The sequence below is a fragment of the Crocodylus porosus genome, unplaced genomic scaffold, assembly GCF_001723895.1.
Source record: "Crocodylus porosus isolate Cpor-Errol unplaced genomic scaffold, CroPor_comp1, whole genome shotgun sequence".
NCBI classification, from domain to species: domain Eukaryota; kingdom Metazoa; phylum Chordata; order Crocodylia; family Crocodylidae; genus Crocodylus; species Crocodylus porosus.
Genome location: NW_017728886.1, coordinates 252,125,042 through 252,137,991, shown reverse-complemented (window position 1 = coordinate 252,137,991; position 12,950 = coordinate 252,125,042). Strand labels below are relative to the sequence as shown.

The 12,950-nt window shown below is 46.7% G+C and overlaps 1 protein-coding gene across 2 annotated transcripts in view; it reads left to right on the top strand.

Annotated features, from left to right (window-relative positions):
* Positions 1-7,419: 7,419 nt before the first annotated feature.
* Positions 7,420-12,950, top strand: part of KLHL38 (kelch like family member 38) — a 10,976-nt gene continuing 5,445 nt past the window's right edge. Inside the window, exons 1-3 of one of the 2 annotated variants that reach the window (XM_019552527.1) lie at positions 7,420-7,717; positions 8,264-9,742; positions 12,495-12,600. In XM_019552527.1, the coding sequence (XP_019408072.1) occupies positions 8,393-9,742; positions 12,495-12,600 (1,456 nt within the window). In that variant the 5' untranslated portion in view covers positions 7,420-7,717; positions 8,264-8,392. Of the gene's footprint in view, positions 7,718-8,132; positions 9,743-12,494; positions 12,601-12,950 lie in introns of both variants that reach the window. The other variant, XM_019552522.1, reaches the window with a different exon arrangement.

Sequence of the window (12,950 nt, the reverse complement as noted above, 5' to 3'; positions counted from 1 at the left end):
ACCACTCCAGTCCCCTTTGTCTGCCCAATCTGCTGCTCAGCTCTCTGCAAATAGGCAGACCCTGCCTGCCATTGAGCTGCCTGTCACCTCCCTGGTCTGCTGCCTGCAGATGCTGCCCATGCCACTTGTCGCATGTGTACCACAGGTTGGCCACCCCGTCCTATATCATAAGCAGGGATCCTGGTTTTCCCTTATAAAAAATGCAAATTCTCTGATAAAAACCCCAAAATCCATTATTAAGAGGCACCTCACTCCCCACCCCCAACAGCCCCTTGGCCCCGCTTGTGCCCCTCACTCCCCCCACAGTCCCCCAGCCCTCATGTGTAGGGGATGGCTTGCCAGGGCAGCATGGAGTCACAGCAGCAATGAGCTTCCCCACATGACTCCGCTGTGCCCTGCAGCGCTGGGTCACACCAGCTGGGCCACGAGGGAGGGCAGCAGGGCAGGGAGCCCAAGCCCACAGCAGACAGCCCACACCTGCCCCAGGCACAGATCGGGGGGGCACGGGTCTGTCCTCCCCCCGGGAGTGCACGCAGAGCGGCAGGGAGCCAGACCCCCGGGACAAGAACAGCACAATGGAGCTGGGGGAGAAGATGGGTGAAGGGTCCCGTCCTGCTTCTGCATTGTTCATGAGGTGAGGCTGGCTGGCATGGGGGAGATTTACTGTACTACAGAGAAATGGGTGTGCTCCCCACAAACTCCTGGCGGCACCTTCCCACCTAAGGGGTGGAAGCATCCACAGTGCAGGGTTCGTGTTAAACAGAGGGTGCAGGTTAGAGGTAAGAGAGCAGAGACTAATAAAGAACAGGTAGGGAGGAAAGGCTGGGGGGACAAGGAACTTGAGTGGCTGATTCAGAGATGAGCTTAGAGCATTTTGTTTGTGTGGGGTGAAACTTTTTATCACAATGTACTAAATTCTGAAGCAAGTTGAATGAAGCCTGTCTGACCCAGCTTCTCAATAGATATTTAGAAGTCTAGTCACTGAAATGGAAAACTTTCTCTCTCTTCCTTTTTATATCAAGGTCACAGCACTGAGCCTTAGTATCTGAGGCTGGGATGAGCTCAGGTATGGAGGGCTCCTTGGACGGAGGGAGAGTATGGCGCATCAGACCCAGAGGGTTAAATAATCTGTTAAATAATCATGAGATTATTTAACAGAGTTACTGTATTTATTCAAATCCAAGATGAGTGCCCTCCCCGAGTCAAGATGGTGGGGGGCAAGGGGGGAGCCTCATCTTGGATTCAATAGTGGTTGCAGTAGACAACTGCTGCCACCCCAACTCCAGGCCCAGGGCCGAAGTTGGGGCCAAGCCACCACCACCTGCACTATGCCAGGTTGGTTTTTTCCTGCACAGATGGGGGCGCACACCAAGGGGAATGCAAGGGAGACTGCACAGTGAGGGGGAGGGCCAGGGGAGACATGTGGTGAGGGGAGGCACAGAGCGTAGAGGGTAGACCTGAGTGTGTGGCTTGGGGGAGAGCAGAGGAGACTGCACAGCCTAGGCACCCCCATCCCCCCCCCACACCTACATTGCTTGCCTTCTCCTTTGGCTCTGGCTCCAGATCTGATCCTGACCTGCCCAGCCTGGAGATGCTGCCTCTACCTGGCCAGGTGGGCCTCTAGGCAGGGCCAAGGCTGGGGCCAGGGCCAGAGCAGAAGGTAAGTGGTGGGGGGGGCAGGTGGCAGAGTGGACAGATGGAGGGAGGCAGGAACAGGCACAGGAGGGCAGGCAATAATGGCAAGGGGTGGGGGTCTGGCTGCCTGCCCCACCTCCACCACTGCTTTCTCTGCCTCAACAAAGGGGAGGGGCAAATTTCAGAAGACACTCCAAGAAATAGGTTTTATACATAGAAAACTGTAACCAATGGATAATTTTTCCATGTGTAGAATCTAATTACTGGGGGGTGGTCTTAAATTCAAAGTTGCCTTGGATATGAGTGAATGTGGTAATATTTTGCCAGTTTTTCAATAGACTTTCAAGAGGCTCTGAACTAGCTCCCTAATTTGAAGTCAACCGTGTGCTTCCATGTTTGACGTTAGCAATGACGTTTAAACTCATTGAATCCAGAAAGAGTGCAGCAGTGTTCCTAATACTTGCTGCTGTGATAGTCCTGTTGTAATCAGAGACCTTAAATAGATTCATAAATAATTACTCAGGTGCCTGATGTTCCCAGGGTTCTTTTATCATTTAGAGGTCATATTGTACATCCAATCCAGGAAGGTTCAGGTAGATACCAGCATGTGGATGATGCAGTTTTGGGATAAGTATAGCAAGTTTCCATGTGGGCATGAAGAAGTTGGGGTGAGCTAAGGATTAAGCAGCAATTCTAAAATATTCAGATTTGGGTGCCTAAATTACCTCTCAATGGGATCTGCAGATCCTTAGCACGTCTTAAAAATCAAGCCTCTTCTTTAAGTTCCTAAATATGAAGTGTAAGTTTCTATTTTCAAGCATCCCAAATTTCCAGCTTCTCTTTCCACCTCTCGCCTCCTAACTAGTGATTGGCCTGAACCAAAACCTAGCAGTCAAAAATCAGGTCCAAACTTCTTGGGTCAAACTCTTCCCTGAGTTCTATAAGCAGAGGGGTGGCGATGAAGCTTGTGGAGTCATCTTACAGAGAAAAATCTTGCCCCTTTCCTCCATAATAGGTCAGAAGCCATAGCCCTAACTCTCCTGAATTCGGAGACTAGAGCTTCATATCCAAAACCAACTTGCTGAGTTATTCAGCTCAGGGCCACTAGGCAGCCTGCAAAATTCAGAACGAAAGTCAGGTCCAGACTCTGGATCTGATGATTCCAACTGAGGAAAAGCCAGTTCTGTGTTGTGCATGAATGCAAGAAACAGCTGAAGATTGGAGTTGCTGTGTGGAGCTGTGCTTGCTAATCAGCTAAGCAGACGATGCATAATGTAGTAGCAAGAGGGCAATGAGAGAGATCAGGTGGATAGAGTTTCAGCAGAAAAGGATCAGCAGAACTGGTAGAATGCAAAATTGCTACGTGCAAGGGGAGATGGGTGGAATTCAGCAAGATTTGTGTTTGAGGGGAAGTGGCAGCGGGGTCAGAACAATTTGTTAGGCAACCAAGGAGCTATTCTGCTGGAATGAATAAAATGTGTATTATGTCCCAGTGCCTTTGGAATATCCCCCAATATTGTACAGCTCCGTTTGAAGCAATATGAAGGGTTCCATCCCACTCTCATACGTGACTGTCTCACTTCCATAGATTCACACTGATCTGTATTCACCCAAGATATCTTCCAGTTGATTTCAGTGTCTCACATCTAGTCGTGAAGATCCATGGCCTCTAACGATCCTGAAACATAGACCAAAATCCCAGGAGGTGCAGTCTGCAATGTTTAGCAGTTTGGCCAGTCACCCTGTCTAGAGCTGAAGGATTGGGCCATAATCCTGGCCAGCTAACAAGTAGGTGCCCACAAACCCCCTGAACCTCTCCTTGCCCTCTTCCCATACAGGCCAACACAGGGCAGTATTTGACTCATAATGTCATCTCATAACCTGCTGCTTATTACTTCTTCCAATCGTTAGTGAAATTATAATGTGAGATAGTACTTCCTGCCTCAGACCCATTATCTTGTCCATTTACTGTAAACTCTTTGTTACTCTGTTATTATACAATGTCTTGGGGCTGGTAGGCATTAATGCAGCTCAAACAACAGCAAATGAGGCCAGCAGGTATTAACTTTTTCTCACTCTTTAGTCTGTTTCACCTGCTTTGAAATGGGATCGGCAAAAGGTTTGAAAAGGTATCTGGTGTCACCAGTCTTCTCTGTGCACATCTCTGTTAACGTACTGTTTTACATCTTTTTTTCAGTCCCATTCCTCAGTGAATGGTAACAGATATTGCTTCATCTCCTTCAGCAACTCGGTCACAAAAGAGAGGCTATTATTCCTGCACAAAGGGATGCATCACACTGATACCTCTAGGCTCTGCACATGTAAACTTGTGAACAAAGATTGTTGAGCAGGTTTGGTTACAACGGCGCAGCAGTTAAGGCACTCGCTCACTTGGGGGATCTGGGTTCAGTTCCCTCTTCTGTCATAGACTTCTTGGGGATAAGTTACAGTGTCTCAGATAATAATACTACCTTACCTCATAAAGGTGTTACATGAACAAGTACGTGACATATGACAACAGAGCTCGTGTATATGTCTCAAGATACTGCATGTATGTGCTGTACATAGATGGAAGTTAATAATTGTGGACTACTCCAGGAAAAATTCTTTCTAAATATACTTGAAAGGAAAATCCAATCCAATACTTGCTGCTGTTTCTGTCACATGCCCAGCTCTGTGGCCTTTCAGGCTCAGGCTGTGGTTTACCTCGAGCAAACTTGACAGCAATAACCTAGCTAAGGCCCATATCAAACCGGTGGGAGGCTGTCTTTGAAACTGTAGCCTCCCTTCACACAAAGGAATCAAAGCCAAGCAGCAGGATTGTCCCTTCACCAGAGTCACAGCCAGATTTAGCAGAAACATTTTGAAAGGAAATATCCATAGGTCCCAATCTGACAAAGGAATCAAATAAAAGTACTTCCCCAACCCTTAACAATCCATTTGGATTTGGTACACCAGTTTCTGTAGCCAGCGGCACACAAGAGTGTGACCTGGCTGGCATCATATCTGGATGCCTTTGAGCCCAGCCCAAATGACCAGATTCCCACTTACAGCTGGATCAACTGTGAGTGGTGTTAGGCATGAACCCAGAGCTGGGATTGAACTCCTGCCTGTGGAGCTTTAGCTCTGCATCCTTAACAGAGGAAGAGGCAACTTCAAATATATGGGCCAGATGCTGCGGTCAAAGGGAGCTTGCATAAGTAGGAACTGGCTGAGCACAAGCCTCAGCACTGGAGCTCACAGATGAATTTCAAACATACCAGCATCCAGATGTGACAGAATATCCACCTACCCCCAAAGTCTGTAAAATGCAAATGCAAGCTGGGTCCGCAAGGAGTCCAATGTCAGTGTTGATTTCTTTAAGGGTTAAAAATATTAATCTGCAGCTATTGCGAGGAAAGGCCAGAAAAACTAAGCAAACAAACAAACCCCAAAGAGCTAGTGCCAGAGCAGAGAGCGAGAAAGCCAAATCAATCAGCAAAAAGAACCGCAGTGCAAGCGCAGGCACACACACAGCATCTTGTTTGGGTATTTCATGTTCTCAGGAAGAGAGAAGAGAACCTTTCATTTTGGTTTGTAAATATTTAGGACAAAATCATGGCCAGCCCCGGAGGCAGTGGGGCAAGAGAGCAGGAAGGAACATAGCTCCCGACCCCAGCACATTTTGCACGGCTCTCATTGTAGTCTCAGGGATCGTGCAGTTGCAAGGGAGGTTAACAATGGGGTCTCCCTACGAGCAGCTTGCTTGAAGGAGACACTGAGGAGACAAGTTGGAAAAACTGTCTTTCCATCCATCCCGCTACATAACAACCACTGGATGTGGCTAGCTGCAGGGAAGACATACAGCGTGCTGTACCCTCTGAATAGGTTTCCCAGCCCGGTTCCTGAAGTCCAGGGAGCTCCATCTCCCTTTGTGATTGTGGGTATGGTCCTGCACTGTCCCCACACAGGGTTGTGAATTTGGGGCACTGCCTAACTTCCAGTTAATTTAGCATGTTTTTATGTTGGATACTCATCAGGAGACTACCACCTGGGGGACAGTCATTAACATGAAGTACGTAGCTTAACAGAGGTTTATAATACCTGGAGCGGCGTGTTTTGCCTGCATGAAAATAATTCTGGGAGATCAGGAATTGCAAATGGTGATGCCGAACTGTGGTTACCATAACAGCGTGGTGATTTTGACTTGGTTCTGCCTTTTTGGGACTGCAGCAAATATAAGAAACGTCTGACCAGTTCTGCTTTTGGCTTTAACATCAGGTCATATAAAAGACTCTTCTTTTTCTTAATTGCGAACAGCCTAGTCTGACCTGACGAACCAACGGTGGATACAATGCCACCCCAAACAAAGGGGAGATTGTTGAGCGGCAACAGCAAAACACTGCAAATCAGGACGCCTGGGTTATATTTCCGTGTCTGATGCTGACTTGTTGTGTGATCTTCCACAAGCTGCTTCATTTCAGTTTCCCCATCTGCAACCTTCATGTTCCTCCAGGAAGCTTAACTGAGTAAGGTTTTTAAAGGTAACGGAAGCCTTTGCACAAAGGGTGCTATACAGCTGCAACATCTGCTCTCTGATGGCCTCCTGAGTAACATGAAGCACTGCGATAAGAAACTGTCTGGGCACAGAGTTTGCCTGGAATGAGCTCCAGGTAGAAAAGTCCGCTCTAAGGCAGGAGAGGTATGTCCAAGAGCTGTCTGAAACCCACTTAACAATATTTCCTTATGTGGCAAACTCACAGTCCTATCAACATCTCCCATGCTCAATCCCACACCTTAACAGGTAGGATAGCAGGACTTCCCCACACCTTTTCTTAAAATAGAAAGGTCTCATCACAAAGTCCTGGGCTAGGGACAGACATTCAAAAAAAGTTTGGGTCCCTGCCAGTGGGACAGGGAGGGGGGAATTAAATCCCTCTCTGGCCAGACTCCTGCCCCTGCCTGTCTCTGCTCCAGCTGGCATGAAGGCCGCATGCCCCCAGAGGCTGGGGGGTCACAGTGACCACCCGCAGGCAGCCGCGGCGGTGGCATGGTGGTGGCGAGTGGGGACCGCCCACAGGCAGCCGCAGCGGTGTTGGTGGGTGGGCGAGTGCTGACCAGCGGTCAGAAGTGGTGATAGGGGACCACCAGCAGACACTGCCAGCAGTGTCAATAACAAAGGGGGAGGGTGGTGAGCACCAGCGGCGCTTTTTGCAGGGGGTGCACCGCCAATCTCAGGGGGTGCACATACACCCACGTGCACTCCCTACGCATCACCAGCCAGCCCTGCTTGGCTCGCGTAGAGAGCTCAGCCCAGAGAGCATGCCGGGATGCTGGTGGACTCTGGTTTAAGTGAAACCAGGATGGGGTCTGGGACAGACATTGCATAAACTGGGTTGAGGTCAATCAGTTATGTCTGATACTACATTCAACCAGGTTTATCTCAAACCCCTTTCAGCCGTTTTGCACCTGGTTTATGTGCACTGGACATCTATTCTGTTACAGGTTTAAACCAGTTTCTGATCACTTAAACTGGTTTATGCGTAATGTCTGTCCCTAGCCTTACTGTCCCTGTTTTGTCCTCCCTTCGAGTGAAAATACCCAACAGTGCATGACTGAACACTAAACATTTCAGGCTGTTTACAGCCTTCTAGAATTCCCAAGCACTTTAGGACAGGGCCTTGTGGCTGTTTTCAGAGAGACAGGCGGGACATTTATAAGTCAACTTTCATCTTGGTGTCTATTTATTGCATATAAACATTTGCCAGAAAAACAGCAGTTGGGCATGCTCGGTACTGTCCAGGTTGTTGCAAAAGGCGACTGCAAAGTCACATGTGATAACAGCGCGAAGTCCACCCGCAACTATTCTTAGCCCTGGAATGCGGACGATGCCGCGCTGCCGACTGGCTCGTTCACGGAGCTCCCGCAACCAGCAAAAGTACCTTCAGAATAAACAAATCCAGAAGTCACCCTCCATGAATCACTTACCTACCGAAAGGAACGTCTTGTGAGTTTGTAGCTCTTACTCAGGCACTAGCTATGGAAAATCTCAGCAGAGACTAAACGCCATAGAGTGAGTGAATGCAGGGAAGGACAATCTAAGGTAAACATTTCTACCACGCGATTTCCCGGCAGGTTGAGCAGCTGGGTAGTCATGCAAATTGATAGCCGCCTTATTGTTCTGCCTTGTACATTATTTAGTCGTTGTGTGTCTGATTAATATAAAGAAGCAGCCGCTAAGCAGAGTTAATAAATAGCCATTTTAAAGCAGATTCCCAGTCTCTCGGGTTTAGCTTGTCCTGCTGCAGAGTTTAGCTCTGCCAAATTTACATTCTTTGGGCATGACTAACACTGAGGGAGAGAGACATAAGCTACTAAACTGTGAATACTTCCAAATCATGAATAAGTGGCTAAGCAAGTTTATTAGATGTGATTGAAATGAACAAATCATTTGCTTTGGACTTCTAGCTTTCACTGCAAATCAGCAAGATAACGTTAATGCTTTTGCTTTTCATCAGGCTAATAGAAGAAGCTGACTTCAGAGCTCTAACCCATCTGATAAACTTGAAAAAAAGGGTTTTAAGTGACCTCTTAGGGTCTTTAGTCCTTTCCCACTGTGCTTAACTAGCGTTCCCAATTTTATGTGCAGACAGAGGAAGGATATTTAGAGTAACCAAAGTCCTGATCCCTGGTCACTTCGGAGCAGACATTTATATAGCAGCTGCTAAGACTGTACTATCCCTGCCTAATCCAGCATTCACATCTATCCTGTTTGACCATGGAGGAGGGCTCTGCAGAGGGATTTCTCTTCAAGGACCACGATTTCTCCTCAGAGTTGCTGAGGCAGCTCAATGCTCTCAGGCAGAACGCGATGCTGACTGACGTCACGCTGTGCACTGATGGCTTTGAAATCCCTTGCCACAGGAATGTCCTTGCTTCAAGCAGTCCGTATTTCAAGGCGATGTTCTGCAACAACTTTAAAGAGAGTCACCAAGCAAAAGTTGACCTGAAAGGCATTGACTCCAATATTTTATATCAGATTATCCTCTATGTTTACACCGGGGAGATTCTTATCACAGCTGACAATGTTTTGTACCTATTTGAGGCTTCTTCCATGCTGCAGTATGTTAAATTGTTTGAGGCCTGCTCTTTGTACCTCCAAGACAACTTGACTCCTGATAACTGCCTGAGCATGATCAGGCTTTCCAAAATCTTGAACTGCCAAAATCTCAATACGAAAGCCAAGGCAATGGCACTGAAATACTTTCCTGACGTAGCCTCTTCTGAGGACCTGAAAGAGCTTTGTGCATTCGAACTGATTGACTACCTTGGAGATGATGAGCTCTGTGGTGAGGAAGAACAGGTTTTTGAAACATTGATGATCTGGATCCGGCATGATCTCCAGGCCCGACAGGGTTACATCCACGACTTGTTCAGAAAGGTCCGGCTCCAGTACGTCCACCCAACTTTCCTCTTCCACTTCATTGCCAATGACTCCCTCATTCAGTCTTCACCCACTTGCAGGAACATCCTAGAGTCAGCCAGAAGACAGATGTTTTCTTTGTATAGCACTAGTGCTCCTGACATCAAACCTCTGTGGCATGTTCCTCGTAGGTATTCATACCAAGAATTCCTCATCCTCATTGGTGGCAGGAAGGACAACCAGCAGACAACCAGAGATGTCCTACTATATGATGAGAAGACCAGTCAATGGCTTAGCCTTGCCAAACTTCCTGTGCGCCTTTACAAAGCCTCCTCAGTAAGTCTGCACAGCAATATTTATGTGCTAGGAGGGAGACCCATTAATGACAATAGAAGCCCAATCAGTGATAACATTTATATTTTCTCCCTCAAACTAAATCAGTGGAGGTTAGTTGAACCTATGCTAATTCCACGTTACTCCCACAGGAGCATAGCCTATAAAAATTATATCTTCTCATTTGGAGGAATTGGAGAGAACCAAGAAATTCTGAATTCTGTAGAGAGGTATGACAGTATTTATAACTCCTGTGAGAACATGGCAAACATGCCTGTCGCTGTCCTTCACCCTGCGGTAGCTGCTAAAGAGCAAAGAATTTATCTCTTTGGAGGGGAAGACATCATGCAAAACCCAGTCCGGCTAATACAGGTAACTCCTTGACCTGCCCATCTCATTTTCTTGAACATATTCAATGCGTCTCACCCAAAACTTGCTGATGAAATCAAAGCCCAATGTTGAACCAAATTATCTTCTGTCTCATTCAGTAGATGGCAAGAAACACATGATAAGTTGGAAATCCTCATTCAAGGGTGTCCTATAGGAAGGAAAATGGTATTTAAGTTCCTTTTTTATTTCCAAAAGAAACCTTTATTATTGTCCCTAAGAGCCTTCCTTAAGTTTTATTCCATCCTTTCCCAGGCAAACTCCCACCGGTTTCTTTGAAAGTCTAAGTTAAGCCAAGTGAGGGCTTAGCCTTGACTGATTTTATTGCTTTAGAAAGATGTCATATAGTGGTCTTACAAATAGATGCTAAGCCACATGCCTAATATGTGCATCTATTTGAAGTCAGTGGTTCTTGTTAGGACTGCGTCTAAGTATCTGGTTGAATCAAGGACTCGGTCAATGGTCTCTCCACTGACATTATCAGCAAAGGCTCTCTTTGTGATGGTAGTTATTATGACTGATTTCCTACTCGCTGGGACCAAGGACTTAAATCATCGGTTCATTTTATACTAGCCATTGGTTCTAAAACTGGTCCTTGTTGATGGCCTGCAGATTGCCAGTTGGATACTAGGGCTGTGTGAAGCTTTGGTCCCTTATTCAATTCGGTGGAGATTCAGCCCGATTCAGTGGCCAAATCTCTGAATCCAAATTGCATCAGAGGACCATTTAATCAAATCAGAACCCTCTGAATCAATCTGGAGAGCTTCAGAAAGATTTGGAGATAGACACAGCTTTAAATGTTTTTTCTACATACCTCTAGGTACCAGGTGGCTTGTGAATGCTGCAATGCTGGGGCAGATGGAGCCTCCCACAGAAGCACGGGGGGCTCCCCAGCGTGCTCAGCAGCAGACCTGGAAGCAGACCAGAAGCCAGGGGACATGCAGGCGGGGCCACCCCGCGCCGCCCTGGCTTGGTGACTGGTGCCTCCTGGGTTTTGGGGGGGCACCTAGGATCTCCCCCCAGCCGATTGCCGAGCCAGGTGTTGCCAGGGGGCCCCAAGCATGCTCCCCATTGGACCCACAAGTGTACCAGAAGTACTTCCAGTCTGCTTCCGGGTTCACCACCAAGCATGTGCCCCAGCATCATAGTGCTCACGAGCCACACTGATACCTCAAGGTATGTAGAAAAAACATTTAAAGCTGTGTCTGTCTGATTTGCTGATTCTCTGAATCAGCATCAAATTGACTCACTGTCCCCGATTTGGGCCAAATCCAAATTGAATAGGGCCCACTTCTCACACCCCTATTGGACACATGATACTGGCCTTACTGCCAATTCTTAAACTGCTTTAATAAGTAAAGATGTGTTTCATATATGATGTATTAGTTGCATGCTCTTAATACTTTTCCATGTAAGTGTAACTGGTCTGTACAGGTTATGAATCCCACACTGCTTCCAAACCACAGAGGATGCAAATCCATTACAGCTTCCTGAAAACAGCCTGATCCTTTAACTCTGAAGGCCCCTATTTCAGTTCTTGGTGGTGGCTATGATCACCACTGTATGAACAAATGTTGTATTTACCATAGGGATGTTATCTGGTTACTAGCAGAAAAAAATATTGTCTATATATTCAAAGATGTCCAAAAGACCAAATATCAGCCACCAAACAGCCATCTTCTAGCAATAGTTTTCTATCAATAACAACAAGGGCTACATTTGAATTGGTGACGTAGAGATTAATGAGTCAAAATCCCATTATCTATTATCTATACTAGCCTGACCTGTACCAGGCACCAATATGAATACAGTATTTGGCTTAACAAAGTGGCTGTTGGCAAATCTACATAAAATAAGGGCTTGTCCACACAGGAGGAAGAGATTCAGTGGCAGAGCAATTAAAGCATCTTGCTACAGCTCCAGAGGCATGAGCACAAATGTGACTCCATGTTCAACCCAAAGGCTGCCTTCAGTAAACGCAGCCATCAATGACCTATCTAGTTATTTGGGCACATCACTGCCTTGTGCACTCTTGGCTCTGAAGCTGGTGTGCCTTACCATGTTAGCCAGATGAGCCATCTAGACACAGGTGGACCAAAACAACTGACTACATAGGAAAAGTATTGTGCAGTAAGCACGGGCATGAAAAGGAAGTATGCTGCAACCTTGTAATGGTATGGACCTTTGAACAATTTACTACAGGCTAAAAGAGGGTGGGAGCTTTACCATGTGGCCTCTGCTCCTCAATAACTGACTGCATGCACAAATTAGCCCTGCAGTCAGCACAAGCTAATCTGTCATAACTAAGCCCTCAATGAAAGAAGTAAATTATCATTAGTCCCCTTTTATTTACTTTGCTGTAGGACCGTACAAACTGACAGTTGCCATGTGACAGCTGATGGACAGAAAAATCTTTGCCCTCTATATCTATGAGATAAATTTTTTGCATATCTATACCCAGAGAGTGTCCACAAGGGGAGAAAATGTGGACTTAATGCACTTAAGCAAATCCAAACCCAGCTAACTGTGCACAAACATCCTTGTGTTTACAAGGTTTAACAATTGTGTTGTTCTCAGAGTGGACATATTCAGGAAAAAAAAGTGGAAAAAAATCTTCATTTTCTAGGAAATCAACCCTCTAGTCTGTTCTCACATAAGTTAACAAGCAAAAACAAACAAAAACATAACTTCCCTTGTAGCTGCAATCATCTGCTGTGTATCTCTGTTTATTTTCCAGGTTTACCATGTATCCAGGAACATGTGGTTTAGAATGGAGACCAGAATAGTGAAGAATGTCTGTGCACCTGCAGTGGTGATTGGAGACCAGATTATTATTGTTGGAGGTAAAAGTTATATTAGGCCACCTCTGTCATTTGCAGAAGCCTGGCTCCTGCAGGACTTGACATACTCATTGACTAATTACTTGGGCACTGACAGATCCCTGTTCTACCTCATGGTGCTTCACAGAAAGCGCTATGATTTAGAGCGACTCCCCACAAACCCAACAGATGTTCACTGTTTGGTGGGGTGGGGGGAGAAAAGAGCTGCACTTTGGAGCTGATCCAGCAGAGAGGCTGCCTGCCTGCAACTTCTCTCCCTGAGCGCTGTCCCCCCTCCCAGCTCCAGTGCTGTCTGCAGGATGGGAAGGGGAGAAGGGAAGGGAAGGGAAGGAGCTTTGGGCTGGGGTTTGACC